The sequence below is a fragment of the Sycon ciliatum genome, chromosome 9, assembly GCF_964019385.1.
Source record: "Sycon ciliatum chromosome 9, ocSycCili1.1, whole genome shotgun sequence".
Classification (NCBI taxonomy): Eukaryota; Metazoa; Porifera; class Calcarea; order Leucosolenida; family Sycettidae; genus Sycon; species Sycon ciliatum.
Genome location: NC_088651.1, coordinates 13,534,686 through 13,559,339, shown reverse-complemented (window position 1 = coordinate 13,559,339; position 24,654 = coordinate 13,534,686). Strand labels below are relative to the sequence as shown.

General features: G+C 45.5%; 1 protein-coding gene across 1 annotated transcript; it reads left to right on the top strand.

Annotated features, from left to right (window-relative positions):
- Positions 1 to 1,698: 1,698 nt before the first annotated feature.
- LOC135824273 (calponin homology domain-containing protein DDB_G0272472-like) lies at positions 1,699 to 24,083 on the top strand. Its single transcript, XM_065337005.1, has 15 exons — positions 1,699 to 2,163; positions 2,627 to 2,766; positions 6,509 to 6,607; positions 9,504 to 9,684; positions 9,865 to 9,958; positions 10,852 to 10,933; positions 13,485 to 13,559; positions 14,926 to 15,111; positions 16,257 to 16,338; positions 16,965 to 16,997; positions 18,050 to 18,145; positions 19,801 to 19,881; positions 20,444 to 20,587; positions 21,336 to 21,473; positions 22,447 to 24,083. The coding sequence occupies exons 1-15, from the start codon at positions 1,993 to 1,995 to the stop codon at positions 23,386 to 23,388; spliced, it is 2,544 nt and encodes an 847-aa protein (XP_065193077.1). The 5' UTR covers positions 1,699 to 1,992; the 3' UTR covers positions 23,389 to 24,083.
- The last annotated feature ends 571 nt before the right edge of the window (positions 24,084 to 24,654 follow it).

Here is a 24,654-nt window from a genome sequence, read left to right as displayed (position 1 = left end):
TAATAATGTGATTTCTTCTATTTTATGAATATTATGTGTTTTACTTTGCACGCCATTGTACCACTACATGTACTTGTAGTACTGAAAAAAACCCGCGATCACTTTTAAAAATCTCTTGCTAGCGCCAGCATTTTTTCGTAAAACTTGTTTTTTCAAAATTAATGCAGACATGTACATGTATACATTGATTCGATTTCGGCAGTATCATTATTGATTTTTGGTTTTGAGAGGTAGCTACTATTTTTTAGTATTAGTATTACTATTAGTTGTATGACCTTAGCTTGGATCCAGTTCTATCACCTTTGAGCAGGCAGGACCGCGCTTTCCAGCACGCGCAGTAAGTTTGATCTGTCATTGGTGGACTCCAAGGCGACAATCACGTGAAACACGGGAATTCGCAGTCATGCCTGCTCAAAGACAAACAAAGGTGAACGAACTGGATCCACTGCCCATCGTCTAGTGACGACGGGCAGGAACGGATTCCACTGCGCGTCGTCACTTGACAACGTGACGCATGTTTCGCAAAGTACAATAGTACATGTACAAGGACGACGCCAACGATTACGTAACCAAAATAAAATTAAATATTGTTAATGTCGTTGCAACGCTAGCGCTCTCTACTTCATTGACATTGTTCAGGCACCACTGACTTTAAACTTCGGCGGTTCTTTTGCCCCTTTTCTTCCGATTTGTGCTGTTTTGGTTCTGATACAGTGATCGTTTGACCTTTTTTTTCCCGCAGCATATCATTTGTTATCCTCCAGTCCTGCCTTCGTTGTCCAGCACAAGCGAAGAAGTGGACCTATACCGGTCGACTTCAACGCGAACATGCACATACTAATTATAATAATTGCAAGGGAAAGAGCGAATTCACTGCAGTGCGCGTGCATGCTCTTTGGCTTGGGTGCATACGAGAAACACGTTCCAGTCACTCATACTCATACAGTGCTGGCAACTGAAATCCAACCCCCTGGGCGGCGCGTTCACTTTCTAGCGGCCTCTATTTCGGGTCTTTGCGATGTGAGCGCACCGCTCAGGGTGTCGGATTTCAGTTGCCAGCATGCATTGTACTTCATAGATACTCAGCCAGCATCGATGCACCGCTGTTCGGCCAGCCCTTGCCGCTATCGCGGTGCGGGCGGGATTCCGCGGTACTGACTAGTGCCCTCGTACTCGTGCAGGAACCTGTACTTGTCTAATGGACATGGACCAGTACAGGCCTGATTGTGTACATGCGCTGGAGCGAATCTGAAGAAAGTCGCTAAATAAAACGCCACCAACCACCTCAGCTGTGCACCCACGTTCTAACCAGCCAAACTACATTGTAGTTTTTGTACTGTGTCATCAAGCTGTTCCCAGGTCACTTGAGACAAGGCCGCAGTACAACTCAAATCGGCTCCGCTATCGTGTATTGCACGCTTCTATTTTGGTAGCTTGAACAATCTGCTGCAAGTAACTATTACTTTTGTAACTTAGTTCTAGAGAGGGCCGATGATGTGATATTACTTCACGTAATGGCTGATAGTGCTCGCCTTCCAACGCACCGTCATGCTCGTTACTGGCAGCTGACTTGCGGAGAGTTGTCAGTTGTGCCTAACCCAGGCTACTGAAAAGTGAGCGCAGACCAAGTAATGAAGTATGTTGTAATTGTACTAGTAGACTGGGGTACTAATAATAATAGTTTGGACAAGCCTCAGTCGGCGTTCCAGCTTTTATGCGCATTATCTGCTCGTTTTGCTTCCCGCCGGCCGGCCTTTCCGTCAGTTTGACAAGCATCCTGTTCAGAAGAGTTGTGCGGTGGATCAAGAACCATGCATGCAATAATGGCGATGTATGCTTGTCACTGAGTCTGTTCACGCTGCAAGTGACGGACTGAGCCGAGCCGGGCGACTCGTCGGAGTTGCCGCGCCAGGACGATACCTGCCAGGAGTAGGTAGCGACAGGAAACGTTGAGAGCACACCAAAAGACTGTTGGCTTGAGTGTGCTACAGGATGCCTCGAGGGCAAGACTCCGCGTGCCTTCCGTGCCTTCCAAGACCCTCGCCTAGACACGAGTGGAGCGAACGCAAGTTCGCTGAGGAGGTTGCGCAGAAAGTGACGCGCCAGCCGCCTTCCTATCCACCGCCGTTTAGACCCCGCAGTCCATGCTGTGAAAAGTGTAAGGTGAGCCAACGTGAATGCTTATGATTGTCCTGCGTAAGTAGCCGATTGATTTGCAACATAGCTCTGCTATTTGGCACATGTGCACATGCAATAGCCATGTGTGGTTGACGAGTGCATAAGGTACGGAAAAACGAACTTTTCTTGTGCTGGAATAGTTATACAACACCTATGATCTGTACCCATTGGGATGTTAACGTCTTCTTCTACGTATGTGTCTCTGTTCGTACTCGTACTTCCATGTGCATCACATAAACACACACACGCACACACACTATGGAAATACACGCACCATGGACACACACCATGTACACACGCGCACACGCACACACATACGCACACACACACACCACACGCACACACACCATCACACACACACACACACACACCATGTACACACACACACACACAAACACACGTGCACACACACACACACATGCACTGCACGTAACTCTCATAAACACAGGCTGCTTCTAAGGAGCTGGTGGAAAAGGACAAGCAGCTGAAAGAGTTTGTCGACCAGTTCAAGTCGGAGCAAGACATGATTGAGAGGATGGAGGCTGTGATAAAGGAAAAAGATGAGAGGATACAGTCTCTGAAAGATAGGTAATGCACATTACATGTATACGTATCTAATATTGACTGAGTACGAAGTCAATATTAAAATAAATATAGGAAATAAAGGCCGAGTAAAAGACCGAGGTGAAGCGGAAGTATCAATACGAGGTTCTATTTCTTATACTGACCAAGTACGAAGTCAATATTAGATTTATCACGACGAACAGTCTGTAATTCCAGAACGATAACCTCATGAATCCCGGTTTTATGATTGCACAACCGTTGCACCACCACCTACTCATGCAGTGACAATGCTGCACTAGGCACCGTTCAACTGCGCAACCCATAATCAGTCAAATATAAGCAGTCAATATAGCCCTAAGGAGTGAAATATGCAGGAATACATGACTGCTTAGGTATAGCGATAATCAATGGGAGTCAATACTAAGGAAGTGAAAACCATGTATACTGTGCTTATGAGCACATGAAGAGATGAAGCCAGTTGTAGATCTGATGAGTCCTTTTGTACTACTACTTCTCGAACTACTGTGCTTCCCTCTACAACGTGTTCTTAGAGAAGGGGTGTCCCATTTCTGATTCCCTCATCAGAGTGAATAGAAAGGGGTTGTAAGCAATTTCTGCACACGCTCAATTACTACATCACGAAGACTTATTTCAGAATGCTTAAAACCCTCATTCCATGTTTTGGGGTCTAAACAGACACCAGGGGTAAGATTTTAGTATATTTTTATTTCCCTTCATGATATCTCCCTGATAGATAGAATATTTTAAAGTATTTTTGATCACCTATGGTTTTTCCCTCTTCAATTCATTCTGACTTAGATGTTCGGACATTATATTGTAATTTGTAGTTCCTTGTAGTTCCTTTTTTTCTTTACTTTAGATATGTGCTTAGAAGTTGCGACTTCGGCGGTAATAGTCATGAAGTTGATTGTTCCAACTAGGAACACACGCTTCTTGCCGAACTTGACACTTGACTGACTCACGACTGCCATCTGGAACACACGAGGAGCACGTCGCACCTTCCACTCGGCAAACCTGCAAGAAAGCACCACTCCCTGCTCAATACACAGTGTTTCGGGGAATTCACCCCTCATCAGTTGAGCTTGAGTAGGCTGAGGAAGATTGTGCCTGAAAAGCACCACTTATATACTGCTCTCCAGGCCAAACCATCACCAGGGATACAAACTTACAGAGACGCTTTGTTTCCAGCGCGACAAACACCTCGTGAAGCTCCTGGTAGCAGCGTGAGTCAGAGTCGCTCATGGAGTTGTGCTAAACAGACGTTGAGAGCCAGTATAGCTATTCGCAACGCTGTCACCTCCAACAACTAGTCGCACGTCCGCGTGAGGGACAACAATACAAACTTAGAAGTTGCGACTTCGGCGGTAATAGTCATGAAGTTGATTGTTCCAACTAGGAACACACGCTTCTTGCCGAACTTGACACTTGACTGACTCACGACTGCCATCTGGAACACACGAGGAGCACGTCGCACCTTCCACTTGGCAAACCTGCAAGAAAGCACCACTCCCTGCTCAATACACAGTGTTTCGGGGAATTCATCCCTCATCAGTTGAGCTTGAGTAGGCTGAGGAAGATTGTGCCTGAAAAGCACCACTTTTATACTGCTCTCCAGGCCAAACCATCACCAGGGATACAAACTTACAGAGACGTTTTGTTTCCAGCACGACAAACACCTCGTGAAGCTCCAGGTAGCAGCGTGAGTCAGAGTCGCTCATGGAGTTGTGCTAAAACAGACGTTGAGAGCCAGTATAGCTATTCGCAACGCTATCACCTCCAACAATTAGTCGCACGTCGGCGTGAGGGACAACAATACGAACTTAGAAGTTGCGACTTCGGCGTTAATAGTCATGAAGTTGATTTTTCCAACTAGGAACACACGCTTCTTGCCGAACTTGACACTTGACTGACTCACGACTGCCATCCGGAGCACACGAGGAGCACGTCGCACCTTCCACTTGGCAAACCTGCAAGAAAGCACCACTCCCTGCTCAATACACAGTGTTTCGGGGAACTCACCCCTCATCAGTTGAGCTTGAGTAGGCTGAGGAAGATTGTGCCTGAAAAGCACCACTTTCATACTGCTCTCCAGGCCAAACCATCACCAGGGATACAAACTTACAGAGACGCTTTGTTTCCAGCGCGACAAACACCTCGTGAAGCTCCAGGTAGCAGCGTGAGTCAGAGTCGCTCATGAAGCTGTGCTAAACAGACGTTGAGAGCCAGTATAGCTATTCGCAACGCTGTCACCTCCAACAACTAGTCGCACGTCCGCGTGAGGGACAACAATACAAACTTAGAAGTTGCGACTTCGGCGGTAATAGTCATGAAGTTGATTGTTCCAACTAGGAACACACGCCTCTTGCCGAACTTGACACTTGACTGACTCACGACTGCCATCCGGAGCACACGAGGAGCACGTCGCACCTTCCACTCGGCAAACCTGCAAGAAAGCACCACTCCCTGCTTAATACCCAGCCTCAGCCTACTGAAGCTCAACTGATGAGGGGTGAATTCCCCTAAACACTGTCAAGTTCGGCAAGAAGCGTGTGTTCCTAGTTGAAACAATCAACTTCATATAGATATGTGGTTGATAAATATGGTGGTAAAGACACACCTGGCAATATGGCGGTAAACACACGCCTGCCCACACACGCTCTCTAAGCTGCAAAGTTCTGGCACAGAGCTCTTCTTCTCACCACCACCACCATCAGTTCGCGCCTGGTGCCTCGTCGATGCATGGTTGGCGGTATTCAACTTCATTCTATAGATACCGTATTATCTCTAATATAAGCACGGTCCTTTATTTTTTCAATGTACCTGCTATTAATGGAGACGTTCCTTTATTGGAGACTGTTCCATTATTATTTCAACCCCATTTCAGAGGCATGTTGCCATGCCAAATTCATGTATGACACACACATTTCAGGGTTTTTTTTGCCGGTACAGATAGTGAATTTACACAGTGTGCTTATAATGGAGACTGAGCACTTTATTTTTTGAATGCCGCCCCAAGGTGTTCTATTATTGGAGACGTGCTATTATTGGAGACTGTGCTTACATTAGAGATAATACGGTATGTGATATAATTAAAATAGAAGAAATCACATGGAAACGAGTAATGAAGCAACTATCCACGATTGTAACACGATAATTCTGTTTATTGGCTCAGTATGCGAGTTAAATATGTGATATGTCGGAGGTCCAAGGGGAATATTTTGCTTCCGGCTAGTGAATGTTCTACTAGATCTCCATTGAGGACTACATGGCATTCCTGTGGCTCTACATCTGAGTTCACAATGATTTTCGCAAATATAGGACGCAAATATAGGAAGGCATAACTGCATGCTTGTGATGTGACCTAGCATCAAATGACCGGCAGCACAACAAGATGAATTGTGTAACATGTGGTACAACGGTACTGTCGGTCGCCGAAGAACTGGGGTGATCAGCCTCCTAGCCCAGTCCGTTCTTATTTACATGTATTACAGTCTATGCACAGTTGGGTCACCGTGTATACATTGGTATGCTGTGCTTGATGACTTTCTAGCCTAGTCGTTCTTCGGCGCCCGACGGTACTGTATACAAGTGGAAAGTCGGTGTGACTGTTTGTAGCCACAAATGTTATCCATTGATTTTATAATGATCCACATTCTGTTCAGAAAGTTTGCTCATAATGGTCGTGGCAGAATGTTTGCCAGGGAATGTGACGTGCTTTTTTCTCGATGCGTATCTTGTTTCATAGCTGGGGAGACCTGAGCTTCAAGTTTGAGAATCTGCGAGTTGAGCATAATCACACATCAAGGACCCTGGAGTATACCCAAGAGCGCAACTTGGAGGAAGAGTAAGCTACTTGCGTATATCGTAGTGTCTTATATTAAATAATAATAACAATATGAACAGGTCGCATATTGCCCGCATAAACAAATCATACGGGGTCATGCATCTGTCTCGCCACCAACAAGCAACTCTGGTTATGTTAAAGCGTGCCCATTATAGAAGCCTATCCTGAATACAAGCCCGATTTTCAAGATCCCCGCTCGGCACTTAACCCTTTATGTACCGCGCATCTAATGTATGCGTAGGGTACTCCTCGTCAATGATGGACCTATAGGATAAAATCTAGACGCATTTTGTATGTGCAAGTTATGTTTTTCTGAATCTATAGTAATGAATGGGTCCATTTGTCAACATACTGTAATCCAGCATGCAGCTATAAGTAGAGGGCATACACGGAATACCCAATTATGAGCCAATTGTGCGTAATTCTGACAATTGAGATCGCTACATTTGAAATAAAGTATAGACGTATCAGGGACGGCCATTGGGACGCACAGTGACAGAAGGACACCACAGGCACTAGTTGCATGCATGAACAGCAACAGAAGGGGCGGAAAACGGATGTATCGTCTAAATACCAGACGCAAACAATTGCGTCAAATATTCAAATTATTGCAATTATTTCAGATTTGAAATATGGCCCAGTATCAGCGAGAATCGACCTTCGGGTGAAAATCTTTTTTTCAGAATAAGTCATTTTCTGCAACGGCAAAAACTGTTGCTTCGCGCTCTGCACATTCAAACAAAAAATTTGTTCATCGCAACAATGAATGCTTTTTATCGTCCCAGTAGCAGGAGAGTTCGCTCACGATGGCCAGGTAGATGCCGTCCGGCTCCGCCAGTAGTCATTGGATTTCCTAGGCAGGAATCGTCAAGCCGGATAGAGAACGACGACAGTTTTCAGAAGATGTTTTTGTCGACGCGCAATTCCTATTTAGCGACGAGAATTTCAACTTGATATAGGCGCTCCGCCAAAGGAGCTCTCTGCTGGCAAAAGTACTTTCTGACATCTGAAAATCCTTGTAGGGCCCTTCTGAATTTAGTACAGCTCCGCTCAGGAGAAATACTCAACGAGGAGAAACTAGTGAGGCGACGTCAACAGAGGTAGATGAACTGAAACGCCCTGGATCAACTCGAGTCAGGACGAAAGAGCGCTGCCGCTAGTGACATGATCTGAATTTTCCCAGGCTCCCACACTGGACTCCGTGGTGAACACCAAACCCCTTGGACGGGGCAAGAGCTGAACATTGATTGATGAGCTACGAACTCTCTGCGCTCAGTGCTTGAATCATGGCGCAATGACGCGCATGCAGCCAGTTCCCACAGAGCTCAAATTTCACAGAGGTGCAGCAGTGATGGACTACCTCTAAATCGTGTATGACTATGAGATGAAGTGTGGGGTGTTAGAATGTGGTGCCTGTGTTGTATTCCCTGTGGGATGCACAGACTGGGAATCCAGGTGTAGTTGTAGCCACCCTCCCTCCTGTTCTGCACTTCTGTGGATTTTCAGCAGACTTGGGATGGCGTTCAAACAGTTTTCATTGGTATGCAGTGATGAGGATCAAGGCCAGCCATGCTCTATGCGAGAGGTTGCCCAAGAGTTGCTTTACAACAAAAACTGGATGGATGATTTATTACACTGTCTATTTTTTATTTATTTCACTGTAACACATAGTATTCCGATGTGGAAAACACTGTGATAAATTGTTGTATTTCCTGATATGTACCTATGCTTGTTTGAGAAGCTTCTGGGTCATCAATATTGCTTTGTTCGGTCTAATACTTTGCCATGTGATCACTAGATACCTATAGATGACAACAGCAGAAAAAAGTCATTTTGTGAAAAATCACCCTAAGGTCCATTTCCGCAGATACTGGGCCATATGTAGTTTTTGCTGATCTACTCACGTCGAGCGAGGATTGGTGATTGAGAAGACAAGAAATAGTTACTAGGGGATGACCTCCGCCTGCCTTGGTGATTTTATGCCATCGCTGCCCTCCCTCTCGATGCTACTTGGAGAGCGAAAGCTGTGATGGCTTCAGCGATGAAAATTGGAAGTTTCGATTCAGATCCTGTGGAGATATCGCTGCTGCAGCTCTCTCCAGGTGTCTACCACGACTAGAGGACGTCGACATTAGCTGGAGAAGGCTATATCTCTATTAGCAGCAGCGTGACGGAACGAAAACACGATCGAAATTGGCAAAATATATCGCAGAGCGCTGCATTTGCGAACGCACTTTTGAAAGGACGCCGCCGAACGGCGCGTCCAAGTGCGGCGCGCCGAACCGTAAATATTTTTACGGTTCGAGATGGGCGCGGTACATAAAGGGTTAAGCATGGTTTTAGTGTTGACATGCATGTCCATAGAAATACCTGGTCCGAATAGAAACCTGACCTGAACAGAAGCCTAGCACTAACATCGGCTCCTACAGAAATAGGCCTGGCGTTAATACGTGACATTACGGCATGCATGTGTCCACACGATGCTAGATTCCCAGGCAGTTACCTTGCTGTGTTACTCAGCACAATTGTAAGCCGGTGGTAACGCGAATGTGCCAACCTTGCTCTACTGTAGCTGTTCCCACATTTTCTTGGATCACTAAAATAACTACAGTGCCATTTTATAATCGAAAAGTTCATTGTAATAAATATAAAAAATCTAGAAAATCGAAAAAAATACTTCTTGAAGTAGAAAAGTTCAGTGAAGTATAAAACATGATTCTATCATCTGAAAGTTTCAAAGTCTGTATTGCTGGGGACACTTGAATTTTGTGTCTTGAATATTTTGTGCATTGGACAAAGTGGACAATGCTAAAGGTCACAGCTAGTGAAATACTGTACTAACGCCATGTTGTTCGTTTTCTGTATTGTCACCTCTCTGCTCATTGTCCTGGAGTAGATCTGAACCACTTCATGTCGAAGTCAGGTTGCACGAGGGTGAAACTGGTCTCTCTGCTGAGGAATGCAGAGAGGAACTCCGAAAAATCTGGTCCTTTCTGAGAACATTGGAGACGAGACTTTCATCCAAGTCCAGCACCACTGAGGTCACAACTAAGAAAATCAAGATGTCTGAGGATCTTGTGAGTCATGATTTTGAATACTCTGAAGTAAAAAAATTTAATCTAGCTCCCCCCACTCTCAACTGATCACCTGTTTACGGAGAGTCGATGTCTGTAACGATCAATATCATTGGACATGGGCAGTTTTCCCACTTCGGTCAATGATATTTACCACGCTATGTTCTTTATGCCCCTGCGTAGGTACGGTCCAAAACAATCAAAGAGGTGCTGAACATTCTCTTGAAAGGCAAGGCTTCGCGCGAAGCCTTTGAAGCCCAGGAGAAAGAAATAAAGGGTAAGAAATAATGGTCAGGCGTGAGTCTGAGGACTTAAATCGAATTCAAACTTTAGACCGAAATGCGTTCACTCCAGATCAATACCCAGCCTAGCATGAAAGCAAAACCTGTGGAGGTAGTGAGTCTTGCCTCTAACCTGATGACTACTGTCATATGTGTCGTAATGTGCTTTACAGGAAATCATAGTTATCCCAGGCGTGGTCTTTTTTTTTGCCACCGGCCCCAGCGACATTGCCCTAACTAAGCAGAATCTTCACGAAGGGCAGCTTTGGGGCATGAATAAGGCCATTATGACAAAGGGAGATATGATGTATAAACATCACCCTCTATTGTGTGTTGCTCCCTACATGGGAGCTCGCGGTTTTCCAGCCGACTTGAATTCTCACTTCACTGACTCACGACTGCCATCCAGAGCACACAAGAGAAGTCCACCGAACCGTCCACTCGGCAAATCTGGAAGAAAGCACCACTCCCTGCTCAACACACAGTGTTTCGGAGAATTCCCCCGTCATCAGTTGAGCCTGAGTAGGCTGAGGAAGACTGTGCCTGAAGAGCACCACTTACATAGTGCTCTCCAGGCACAAACATCACCAGGGATTCAAACTTACAGAGACGTTCCGTTTCCAGCGCGACAAACACCTTGTGAACACCAGATATCAACGTGAGTCAGTGTCGCTCATGGAGGTGCTTAACAAGCGCTGAGGACTGTTGGCCACATCCTCCGCTGAGTCTGCCATGTTCAGAGCTTAGTCAATGACATTGAGCAATCTCTGCAGCTTGGGGCCCAAAGCATTTGTATAAGACTCTTCATGTGCTTCGTGTGTGTGTGTGTGCGTGTATGTCTGTGTGTGTGTGTGTTTGTGAGTGTGTACCACTTTCTAACTGGCCATAGTGGTGAATTCAAAGGCTAAGAAGGCAGACGCCCTGGCTGAGAGAAGGAACAAGCAGCTGAAGGACTTTACGGAAGAGAACAGGTAACGTGATCATAATTATGTGAAAAAGTCGAAGTATTCATCATTGAGCAGAACTCTTCTCTCGAACTGCCAAATTGAAGCGACGTCTAAGATTCGTGGATCACCTGAGTCCCCCCCCCCCCATCAGCTCAGACACATTCTGAACCTTCTGTGCAAACATCAATGCAGTTTAGGTCATGAACTCCCTTTCTATTGCAACACACTGGCATATGGTGTGCAGGGGTAGGTCGCAACAACCTGACCCGCAAAATCATCCATCCATAGCCTCTAAGAAAACAGAAATATGTCTTTAAAAAATGTAGCAGTGCATATGCGCATATATGTAGCGAGTTATGTGGAGGATGACATATCAACACACATACCGTAGTCGCACGATTAGAGCCCTCTCTTGAATAATGCCCTGTCTCGAATAGTCTCTGAAAGCCAACACAAAAATAAAGCTCTCTTTTGAATAGTGCCCCCCCCCCCTCCGCGGGCTTGTAATCAGTGCAGGAAGAGTCCATGTACATGTACATGGTACATGCACTACACTTGACACGTCTGAGGACCCCAGGCACATGAATCATGCTAGACTAGTAGCATAGGTGTGTGCAGTGTGATACGCTGATCACATTGATATATCACATGTGTTATACGTGGATATGGTCATGTGACCCACTGAACCTGGATAAGAAGACCACCTGGCCAAGGCGACCACATTTTCTCGTCCCTTTAGTGGTCTCCTTAGTCAGGTTTCAATGTATTTGAAAGTTGAGTTTGCCATAATAAGGAGATGTGAATGTACATACACTTAGGCTGTGTTTACATGAGAAATTTTAACCCGGGTCGAGTGCAGCCCGAGTTGAAAGTCTATACGATAGACAAAAGAGGTGAGCGTTTACATGAAGACAGTTGACCCGGGTCAAATACTGATTTGCCGCCAAAAGTCCACTTCTGCAGTCCTGTATGGTCACGTGAATCCGTTCGCGCGAAATTTGCATCCGCAGTGCTGTTCAAACCTGGCGCGAGATACGCACGGAAGTACGTTTGTACGATTTTCTTGACCCGGGTTGATTTCAACCCTCCCCTTGGGGGGGGGGAGGGTTGAAATCAACCCGGGGCGAAATTTCAACCCGGGTCAAGCGCAATGCGTCATGTAAACGCGCCATTCATTTTGTGCACATGGCGAGTTGAAATCTGACCCGGGTCGAACTCAACCCGGGTTGAAACGCCTCATGTAAACACAGCCTTATTGCAACACCTGTAAATCTGCGTTGGCTGAAGAATTTTGACTGACTCTTTTTTGCGCATTTATCCGCTGGATTAGAACAATGTCATGGTGTTGTCAGCCAAAAATGTTCAAAATTAGATATTATCTAGACAGTGGCGATGCGTCGATAACAAGACCAACTGATTACAGGGTGCGACAGAGCTCTCGGCCATTGAAGATAATGTTGAGTCATCGCCACCATTACACTGCGCTCTTTAGCCGACTATATTGATAAACTCCTTCAGACAGCTGTTTCGCTAATACATAGCTCATCAGTGAAGGTAGATGTTGAATGATTAAAAATATAGACCAAACTGCTATTTTATGCCAAGCGTCTTGGCGCGACGGGCGAGCAGTACAGTGTCATGCCCCAGGGGCTGCTGTGGCTGTCGACGTCGGCGGGTCGTGAGGTGCGTTCGCAGGCCTTCATGGCGCTCGGACAACTGCAATACTAGTACACAGACTCTCACTAGCTACATAGTACTCTGATTCTGGCACGTTATTTCTGCATTGAATAGTGATTGATTTTCCGCGCCGAATTTCCGACGCTGCATGCATGTCCAATGCGCGTCAACAGTACTTCACACTTTCCTTTTCCCGCGTTATCACCTCGGCTATGCCAGTTTTGTATGTGGAAACCCCCTATATCATAGCAGTTTGGTCTATAGTTTTAATCATTCAACATCTACCTTCACTGATGAGCTATGTATTAGCGAAACAGCTGCCAGAAGGAGTTTATCAATATCGTCTACGGAAGTGTCCTCGCAATGGTGATGGTTGTGTGCAGGAGGGTCTAGTCGGCTAAAGAGCGCAGTGTAATGGTGGAGATGACTCATCATTTTCAAGACCAACTGAATCAACATTAAATTTTCAGAACACCTCTATTGTACCTGTATCCGGAAGGATGTGAGGTGATGGACAAAGAGGAACATGTGACTACAATAAGGAAGAAACTGGTGGACGAGAAAAAGGAAAAGCACTTCGAACTAGTTTTCGTACAACTCTCGTCAGGAAGAAATATTGTACTGGAGAACGCCAATGTCACAAGGGGACTAATATAGTGGCCTTCAAAAGTGAGAAATTAACAACTGTAGCAAAGTGAATAGAGCATCTTAACTTTTAAAAGATAAAATTTCATAGTACCTACTGTGTAAACAAAATGATATAAGCCTCCTTTTTGGATAAAAGGCTCAAATAGAGGTGGCAATTTAGAATTTCCTTCTGTTGTCGCCTTCTGTCGTCGCCTCTCCGCATCCGTAATCTACCAACATAGCCAGTTATGGTACGCATTTCTACTTACAGAGAACTACGGTTGCATATCATTCGCCTGCGCAAAGAACTGGATTCTGTCAAGGATGCTGAGAGTGAAGCCGTAAGGTGGGTTATCAAGTGTGTAGTGCTACTTATAGAGCCTATTGTTGCTGGATTTTAGGTGCTGCATTTGGATACCCTGGGTGTACCGGTAATACAATCCCTGGGATTCCGGGATTATGGACACAGTAAAGCCTGTCAAGGCGACCACTTGGATAAGGCGACCACCTGTCCTGGAAAACGACTAAAACCAGGACCAAGGGATGCTATTTCTAGTCAAATGACCATGGATAAGGAGACCACCTGGTAACAGAGACCAGGTTTTCAAAGGTCCTTGAGCGGTCGTCTTAGACAGCTTTCACTGTACTATATGGCATTCGCATGGGTAGTTTCTGGCAAGCGAGCAATAAATTTCAGTTAGAGGTGGTCTACAATTGTTGAAAAATCAATTCTTTTTTCCTTTCGCTAAAGATAGGGTGGGTGGTGAAGAGCATTGCCGGTGATCTATTTGTGATGTTTCATGACCCTTTTGCACTCTGGTGGGTCTGATCTGCTCTCCTCCCGCCACTTTATGAGCTGTATCTGTGCCCCTGATCCTTGAGGGTGGTGGTTAATGGATGCGAAAACCTTCGTCAACCAGAGTCTCTACGCGAACCGTGTATTAATTTCCTTTTCTTACGCTGTGCAATCGGTTGTTTCAAACCAAGCACTGGCACATGTGTCATCAACAGTGGTGCTGGAGTGCGGATGAAGAAAGTATCATGCCAGGAGAACGACGAATGGTTCGTATGGGCTGCGGACCAGGGGAAAAAGTCGAACACCTCCCAGCCACACAAGTATTTTGAATAGAATGGACCGGAGCCTGCGCATGTGCAGGAAATGGAGAACTATAACACTCCTCAAGTAACTGCCTGGAAATTTCGAAGAAAACAGGTCTAAGAATCCTCGTCTGTATTGTGTATTCATCCCTCGCAGCAGCTTGTGATGCTGCCTGTGGACCAGACACGATTTCTGTGTTTAGGGCCCACTGCAAATTATACGAACCAAGTTCATACACACAACGGAGGTGAAAGGCTGAGTAGTTGGAACTTCAAGTTTCACGCATTTCAGCTATCATCAGACAGCGGCATTTGGTGATTGAAAAAGGCTGCTGCCTGATGATCGCTGAAATGAGTCAAACTTGGAGTTACAACTACACAATCTTTCGCCTCAGTTGTATGTGTATACTGCTCTGCATGTGTGTGCTTTGAGCACTCTGCTTCGAGCTGTCTTGACCGGCCTTGCTGAAACAATGGCAAAATAAGACAAGAGAAATTTTATCCAGGACTGATTTATTTCCAATTTTTCTGTCATCACGGACGACCCCTTTGCAACCCTGATGCATACTGTGACCAAGTATTTTGTCCCTCTTTGCGTTTGCCTCTTTTCACAGCCGGAATTACGAACTCGATGACAGGTTCACGGAAGGCACAGCGGCTCTCAAGTGTGAACTTGATGAGAAAACCGAGGAACTCACGACAGCCCAGGAAGAGATACAAAAGCAGCATGAACTGATAAATGATTTGAAAGTAAATCTTCATGAGTTGAAGGAGCAAAATGACGAGTATCTAGCAGAATCGTAAGTAGATAATCAGGAAGTCGGATCCGCTACGGTCACTAGGGTATTGGCCGCACCACCTTTGCCCCAGGTGCCCTGTGAATAAAAAAATCACAGATCTGGACTATAAATTTCGAAATTATTCAGAGGAGCCTGCCTAACCCCACAAGCAAATTGTATTTCAGATGGCTGACCATACCACCCTTAAATACCTACCGATGCCTCTGAGATTCGAGTGGTAGTGGCAGGTCACAGAGGGCCTTGGTGTACGACAATACGTAATGGTGCCTATGAGAAAAAGGAAGTCACATATTCTGGAAGCGTTGTCAGGATGACCAGCAATTTCGAACCACATGTTCCAGTACTTCAAGTATTTTCGCTCTGATCATTGTTTGCCAAGCCCATTCCTGCATCTTACTCACTGTGGTTATCAAGTGTGAGCATAATGTGCATGAAATGTACTATGTTGTGCATGGAACAGTCATGTCGGATAGGAGAAACTAAATATTGCAGTGGTCCTTGGGTTGCAATGGCTCTGATGTGTGAACTCACGGCTGGTGGTGTATTAGTTCATACCAACTATTTACGCTATCACCAACATCAGTGCTGTGTGATTATTGAATAAATCAGTGAGCCTCTAGATCCAAAAAAGGGCTTACTATGTTAAATAAATAAAATTAAAATTCACGGTTCAGTTTTCCGCATCCGCCGTGGGAACGCCACCACCCTCTAGGATCAAGGCGCAGATGCAGCTCCTAAAATGGTGGGAGGTGAGTAGATCAGACCCACCACAAAGTGGTCAAAGACTGAAATCCCATTAGCTGCATCCATGTTACGCTCGTTTTTTACTATGTTATTTTTGACCAATTTGAGTAGCCGCACCATGCCATCACTGTAATCCACCAAAGCCCCGTGCAAACGCATTCAGTCAATAGGCTTCGTCGACCGCAGGGTTATTGGTGTTTGCATGAGTGTATTTACATCTCTCTGCTTGGAAATTGAACTTTCAAATGCATTTTTATTCGAAACTGGGCAAAACCTCAGTTGCCCCCTTTTCTAATCTGGAGACTCTTGTTATACGTGTGATGGCGGTGGTGCCGAGAGTTATTGTGCTGTGTTTCCCTTCCGTTACATGTGCCCTGTATCTGTTTGCACGGCCCTTTCAGCCATCGCTATCATAGCATTGTGAGGGAGAATGGGCTGTGCGTCTGCTCTGATGCAAAGCCCGCCAAGCTACTACTGCAAAAGGTAACTATGAGCATGGTCGCGTAATGAATTTATTAGTAATACTTATTCACAATCACATGGCACTAGCCAATGAAAAGGTGATGTGGGCGATAGCCAGCCATGAAAATGCATGCAACTGTCAGCATCCGGGGTGGTACATGATTATTGGGGACTTGGACATCACACCAAACTTGGAATGACCATGCACAGATCATATGAACTACAGATTGTCCGAGTTACAAAGTAATTATTGTAATGTTCCTTGGCAAGGGCGATTCTCCGAAATCGCATCTTCCTGACGTTCTTCAAATAGTTGTGCATGAGTAAGGGGGTGTTAGTGCTTGTGTGTGTGCTTGCATGTGCTTGCGTGTACTTGTGTGTGCTGGTGTGTGCTGATGTGTGCTGGTGTGTGTGTGTGTGTGTGTGTGTGTGTGTGTGCGCGCACGTGTATGTGTGTGTGTGTGTGTGTGTGTGTGTGTGTGTGCTCGTGTGTGCTCGGGTATATTCACTATCGGTGCCTGTGTGTTCTATGAGTGCTAAAATTTATTTTTGTGTATGTGTGTATGTGTGTCTGTGTGTATATGTGTTTGTGTTCATTTCTCTTTGTGATGAACACTTCTCATGTGGTCAAACGCCATGGCGAAAAGGAAAAACGGGAATATGAACGACAGGTTTCCGAGGTATGTGTTGGCGTTCTTGATGCTATACACCAACACTGCCATGGCATTGTTTGTTTGAAGATGTGGCAGCCTGCTGTAGCAGCAACGTTGACCACTGGGTAATATATTTCCTGAATGGCTCTAACCCTGACTGGGGAGAGGGGAGGGGACGTAAGTTTGGCAGTGCACTATTTAGAAGCCACAGGATATATTTTTTAATTTTATCAAAGGAATTTCATGGATTTTCGGTCGGTTTGTGGGAAAAAACCAGTAGGGTGTTTCAAGAATAATTAAGACAAGTGGCAGTCCTGGTAATGGATCGTCTCTGGGCATGGGTTGGCGGTGTTAGCTGACTAGCCAGTTACTTCTTCCTCTCCACTGTGTAGTACCTGTTTCTGACTTACTAGCTGCATGTGCGGGCAGCCCTCTCTGGAACGGGTGATCCCTTTGTATTCCGTGCCTGTACTCGTCAATAACTGCTTCACCACATCACTCAGTGCCGTACGTTTGCAATCACAGCGCCTCAATATGACTTGTGATCCGGTTGTCAACATATTGAGACTCTATGCTTTCATCAACCTACTGTCCAGCAAATGATCCTTGAACCCCACTGTTGTTTACTACTGTTGTTTGATACTGTTGTTTGATACTGTTGTTTAATACTAGTAATATTCACTGTTTCACTGTGTAGTTGGCGTCACTGGCGCTACTTTTCAAAGTGCTATTTGCTCTATACTTTGACCGCCAAATAATTATGTAGTTGGCGCCACTAGTGCTATTTTGGCAGTGTTCTGACCGCCAAAATGCTGGTTATAAGGACTTGCTTGCTACCTTGCTAATCACCATTGTATTCGACTTGAAAACTAATGGTGCGAAAGGCCTAGTCGAAACTATATGGCTTCTGTGCTTCGTGTGCTGATCCTTGGATAACATACAAAACAATTGTAGTGTTGATATTCAGATCACAAGTTCATTTTTGTCAGTTATGTAAAAAGAAGAAAAAGGGATGTTCTTCAGAGAATATTCTAGGTTCGAGGCATTATTTTGTTATTCTCTTTCAACGTTCTATACAGAGCAAGGAAAAGACAAAGATGCTGAACGAAAAACTCTTCAGGGCCGATTTGCAGTACAAGATTTCCAGGAAGGGATACGAAGAAAGAGTGACCCAGGTACGTATGATGACTGTATGCAGGTGAACTATAGTCGTGGCCACAGAAATCCACACAGCGATTCAAAATCAGCGCCGCCGGCTTTCAAAATTTCTATTACTTCATGCGCTGTCCAAAAGTCCATCCGAGGGCTGCAGGAGCCTCGTGAGCCTTGTTGCTGCTTTTGGCTATTGAGTCGGATTTCTTTGGCTATGACTAGAAGAGTGAACTGGCAGGATATTATTTAAATTAACGAGAGAGCTTGGAAGCTCAGCGCCCTGCGCTATGTTTTTTTGCCTAGCTCATCGTGCATGTTATCAGAACTCATGGACATTTTTTTCCATTGATTGGCTACATCATAATATTGCAAAAAAATTTCAATCAGTTTTAATATGAGGTAGGCAAAAAATTCCAGAAATTTACTGGGTTATATAAAACTATTGCGGTCTTATAGTGTTTTAGGTCGACCATGATGGCTACAATGCCCAACCATACCACAACAAACTGATCGGCTTCATCATTGTATTACAAAAAGTTTCCATCTCTTCGAATAACATGCACGATGAGCTAGGCAAAAAAGCATAGCGTAGGGCCCTGAGCGAAAGAATTAAGCTTTCTCTTTGCATTCGAGGGTTATACGACACCGTCTACCACTTTGATGACCTAGGAAAAAAAAGGCATAGTGGTGTTATAAATGTTTCATTTCTCATATCTTTTTCAAAACGTAACCTAGGATTCGAACCTGCACTATCGCCCTGCATGCATTCCCCGGACACCGTTGCATTCACACGGTACAGGTACGCAATAGCGCCAGGCATGCGGACGGCAAAAACAAACACGGAATTAAAGCTGTGTGGACTCTTTTGCATGGCAAAGGGAATAAACTCTCTTTGCATTCAAGGGTAATACGACACCATCTACCACCTTGATGACCTTGGCAAAAAAAGATAGGGATGTTATACATTTTTCATCTCTCCTACTTTTTTAAAGGCATAACCTGGGATTCGAGCCCGCAATATCGCCCTGCATGCATTCCCCCGATACACTTCGCATACATACTCATTCTTCCAAGTTGCTTCACGTTATTATCTTGCATTTGACAGTCCCATTTGAATAGTGTGACCAGCTGTCTTTCATGGTACGGTACGGGATAGTGCCAGGCATGCCGGTGGGCCGCGATGGCACAAACAAACAAACACGGAATCAAAGCTGTATGGACCCTGGCTAGTGCCAGACGTTACTGAAGTAACGTCTTTGCATAGCTACGTGAATTATTATATCTTTTCGTCTTGGAGTACAAATTGAAAAGTGTATCACTACAGCTATTTTCCGTGAGTGTATGTTCTCCCCTTTGTACAGAACAAGCTGATCTACAATCCATACTGAGTTCTACTGAAGACAACTCTGGGTGGTGTTCTGTAAAGAATTCTCAGATGAATGGTATTGGATAATGATTTAGAGGTGGTGACCAAATGTTGACCTGTCCTACATATTGTGGGCAAAGGTTCTGTCAGCAAGACGTGGTGGACAACAAACTTTCTTTGTACTCCGACTAGTCAAAGTTTAAATAATACTGGAAATTCATTTTTTACTATCGTTTCATAACTCCATCGCCGACTGCATTTGCAACTCTAGTTAAGGACTGGCACTGATTCCTTGCTCTTGTTACCAATCAGCTAACCATGGACCTGGAAACTGCTCAGAAGAAATGTAAAGATCATCGGACATCTCTACAGGACCAACACGACTTGGAGACGGTAGGTGAACAAGCCCTGAAGACGAAGTGCACATTAATGCTGTGTGCGTGCGTGCGTGCTTGTGTGCGTGCGTGCGTGCGTGTAGGTCCGATGTGCACTCTAGTGCGCGGGAATCCAAACTTCAGGATTTTATCGGTTTGCACCGTAAAGTAGAGTAATTCCCCCACTAGTCACAACGGAAATACCAGTCAGCTGTTCCATATCTTATATATCAGAAGCTACTCAATCTGCGGACGGCATGCTGTTTTGTCCTTTGTGGACTCATCAGCACAGTACAAAGACAATGAGGCTGAACCTCACAGCAATGAAAAAGTAAAATTTCCAAAGCCAGATTAGAACCAGGCCAGGGTGTTCAAACTGACAAGTCAGTGAGCTCTGCGTAGTGCAAAAATGCAAAGGCACTATCCCGCATGAAAGTGCTCAACTACTGCAAGAGCAGGAACGAAATACCCAATGTGAGTATCAGAAGCTATGTAGTAAAGTATTGGTGTTTCTCCCCATCCGTTTCCTCCATCTATCAGGACAATGTGTGTTTGCCCATTCGTTTACTCTTTCCCAACAGCTTGATCTGGAAAAACAATTCCAGTCTGATCTGAGAGCCAAGCAAAACAGGGTGAATGCACTCGTTCAAGAGAGATGCCTGCTCCAGAAAGAGTTGAAGGAAGTGAAGGACAAGCTAGCCCTGATCGTCAACAAGGATAAAGAGGTACTTAAATACAGATTACTACAGAATCCCTCTACCTCAGTCTCTGTGTTGCATAAGCTCACAGTGCAGAGCCAGATATCATAGTGCTATAGGGGCAGCAGGGGAGTAGCTGATCCCTCCCCCTTTGGGGGTGGGGGGGTGGGGGTGCGACCGTGTATGTGTAGGATGGCTGGTGCATGTCATTCATCATAATAATTATCATGGGCATGCTGAACCCAGGTCGAAAATTTTAAGGGGGGGGGGGTGCACGAGCCCCGAGTGCCCCCATATGGCCATGTGGGCTACGCGACTGAGCAGTATTTGTCCAGAAACCAGATACAATGTCTGCAGTTTTCGTCTAAAGGTCAGACGCTTTCCAATTCTTTTGGATTGATCTCGAATGGTTATACACTTGCCTACACTTGCCTGGTTATACACTTGCCTGCGAAAGTCTACAAAATTCCCGACCAGTCCACTGCCTTCTTTGTTCCTTGTCTTGATCCTGTCTAGCCATAATATTAGCTTTATGCAAGGTTTTTTTCACTGACTTTGGGATGCTCTTTTCTTAGCACTGTATTCTCACACTCCATGGCAGCCATTCACACTTAACACTTCCCTGTCAAAACGATCACAGGGTCTACATACTGCAAACGTCAGTTCTCTTAAAATCTCAGAATAAAAAGTACAGCATGACAGGCGTTTCCAAAGAACACATATTTTAGCAGTGATCACATCTTCTGCGTGATTTTCTTGTTTTGTGCGCATACAGAGCAATGACCTGGTGTTGAAGTTTGCGCAGCGCCAAGCAGACTTGCAGAAGCAGGTCGACGCTCTTCAAGACGAGCAGGCAGAGCAGCGAAAGCAAAGTTTAGAGCATGCGGAGGAGATGAAGAAAAAAGTTGTTAGGGTTAGTGATAAGTTGTGGCATGAGCTTTTGCATCGTGGAGATCCAGCAGTGTAATGGCTGCTTTTGCATTGCCATTGTTTTCAATTGTCATTGCGGGTCTTTGCTTTTAGAAAGGTCCTTAGGAAATGTCCTGGTTGTAACAATTTGTTCGTATTAGAGGGATTCCAAGCTAAATAAGGTTTATCAACTCTATACAAGTCCGGCACAGTGGGACAGTGGGTTGGTCTAAGACCATGATTGAGAAACGAGATGTGCCAGGTTCAATTCCTGCTTGGAAGCGGAAGAATTTTTTCCACCGTTAATTGGGAACTCGTGGCCTGGCCTGGCGTGAGTAAAACATGGATGTGGCAAATGGGATTGAGGCCTTTGGCCCCTGGTTGATGGATCTGATCTATCCTCCCCCACCGTTTCGGAGTCGCATCTGACGCCTGATCATGGGGTGGTGGCGTCTCACGGAAGTGGAAAGGTGGTTCTTGACCAGGGAGTTGTACGACTCTTTGTTCTTGACCTGCCCGGTACGCGAACCCGTCGAATTTTTTGAATTTTTTAATACAAATCACCGAGAAAAACCCCGTGAATTTGAGAGTTTGCGCTCCACTTACGGAAAGTTGTCTACGTTGATTACGTATGTAGGGCTCTACTGACGGAAGTTCTCCGTAAATGGACTGCGGTACAATTGTATGGCTCTCTACGAAGGTCGTGCACTTATGCATTCGGAGTTGCCAAGGTCAGCTTAGCGGTTCGAAACTCTGTATGGCAGAACACAGATCCGCATGCAGTACACGTAAGACTTTTCGTAGATCAACTACATTTTTACTAGCATAATTACATTGTAAATAAAAGGGGGGTTTGTCAACTGACAACCGCTCTATTTGTGTGGAACCTATCTATTCTCCAGAACATTTTTTTGCTAGTCGTTCAGCACTGGATTTCATGCTCATTTTTTCATGTTGATTTTTCACATTGCACGCAGATAAGGCAGCTAGAAGAAGAGGCGAAGCAAAATGCTGAGGAACGGATACGGCTGGCATATCGTCCAGAAACTCGCAGCGGGGGAACTCAAACGAAGGCACCAATGACTATACGCAATGTGCAGACGCAGGCGTGTGATCAATCCCCACTAACCCAGGAGGTATGGACGCAAGCTACTATCCCTCGACCAGGGCGCACTGTATCCACGCAGACAGATCCGTTGCGATCCCCTCGGCCAACATTGACGCAACAACCTCTACCTCCGCCGCCACAACACATACAGCAAATGACTCTGCCACCGCGCCCTGCAGCGCCTCCGCCTCCTCCAATTACGTCATACCCTATAACTTATTCACAAGTGGCAAAGCCTTTCCAGGCCCGAAAGTGCACCAAATCCGTTGTAAACATAGGCTTGCGCCACGGCGAAACGATAGAGCGTCTTATCAAGGACCGGCAAATGAGTCCGAAAGCTGCAGTGAATGGTATGCTGGTTTCCCGCATTCCCCGCGATAGCCAGCTGCCAATATTGGTATCGGCGCAAGAGATCACAGAGTACTCGATGGAGAGACCGACGAAACGCCACGGCAGCGACGATGTTTTCCTGGCAAACCGTCCTTTTGTCAATCACAGACCGACCACGAGAGGGTTTGTGAGTCAGCTGCCTTGTTTCGGGCATTTCCGGGCAAGAGGCAGTCCGCTATCCCCAGCACGCCCTGATCAGCAAACCATCAAGTTGCCAAGCCGGCAGGCAAGGCCGAGTGGATCTAGTGTGATGCACCAAAAGCGGAACCTGACGTCTGTGAGAGCGCGAAGAATGCCTTCTGTGAGGCACCAAAAACGAAGTGTCCCTTCGGTAAGGCACCAGAAGCCAAGTGTGTCTTGTGGTGGAGTTGCAGCACGAAAGGCAAGTCACCCTGTTGCGCCCAAGAAGCCATGGAGGTGAAACACCATCATGTTCAGCTTACTTCCGACATACCTTCTCTCTCTCCATCCATCTCTCTCTCTCTCTCTCTCTCTCTCTCTCTCTCTCTCTCTCTCTCCAGAAAACTGCTTCAGAGCTCTCTGCTTGCCCTCACGTTGATTACGAGGGAAGCATTTACGATAGGAGATATTGAGAGATGACTGAGAGGGAAGGTGATGTTGAGAGATGACTGAGAGTGACCGTGCTTGAGCAGCTGTGAAAAGCATGTGTGAGATAATCAGCGGCTCTGGCAATCCATTGATGGACTACCCCGTTGTCTCTCACCTGTGGACAATTGTATTTCAATCATTGCCATTTCACTGATCTGCCAAAGAACGGGAGCCGTGAATGTGAAAAGTATCAGTGAGGAGTTCATACGTCTTTCTGGGAGCAATTTAACACCATGCCGGGTGGCCAGCTTCGGCCAGAGAAAGGTGCATCTATGGATTCTATTTTTGTACAGCCAAATCAATGGTTTGAGTGAATCCCTATCACAACTGTTAACGTAACATTGTACGTTTTCATAACCCATTTGACCTGAAGTTGCGCTTCAAGTCAATAATAATGGGCACAAGTGAATTCAACCTCTCTAATGTTTCGATTTACGCCTTCACTACTGCTTTGGAATGGAAGGCAACATGTATTTATTGAGACTGTATTAAATATTAAAATAGTGAACATAATGAGCCTCCCCCCTCCCCCCCCCCCCCCCTGGAGGCTCGTTTCCTGCAAGGCGCAAATACTTCATCCTACTGTGGATTGTGTCTGATGTTCTGCAGCCCAATTGCGTCAAGCCATTCTACGTTTCATTGTAACTGAAGTGCATTGCTTTTACGTTAGCATGCATTTGTGCTTCTAAAACGATTTGGTGCTATTCATACTGCCGTCATGCATGTATACCACTGTAGTGTCCATATCCAATGTTATATCCAATGTTAGAAGTTTCGTGAAACTGTAGTACAGCCCCATGCTATGTTGTTTTGTCATCAACCACCACACCATAAAATGCGCTCTCCAGCCGGCCCTTGGGGGTGCCATGTAGTTGTTGCGTTCATGCTTTCTGGTGATACATGACTGTGTATCTATCGGTGTGCTTGGTTGCTGCCACGTCTTTCCCGACATGCTTATGCTATTGCCATGCTGTGTTTGACTGGGTTATAGCCAGCTCTTATTTAAATGTGCCTTCAACTTTATAATATTAAATTTGAAAACTCCAGGGGACGAGTGTGTTGAAACCTCCATCCCAGT

Excerpts from the sequence above, each read along its gene's own strand:
- LOC135824273 (XM_065337005.1), top strand. The coding sequence starts at position 1,993 with ATGCCTCGAGGGCAAGACTCCGCGTGCCTTCCGTGCCTTCCAAGACCC. Across the intron at positions 9,685-9,864 it reads TCAAGATGTCTGAGGATCTT|GTACGGTCCAAAACAATCAA; the intron begins GTGAGTCATGAT and ends GCCCCTGCGTAG. Across the intron at positions 16,998-18,049 it reads ATGAACGACAGGTTTCCGAG|AGCAAGGAAAAGACAAAGAT; the intron begins GTATGTGTTGGC and ends CGTTCTATACAG.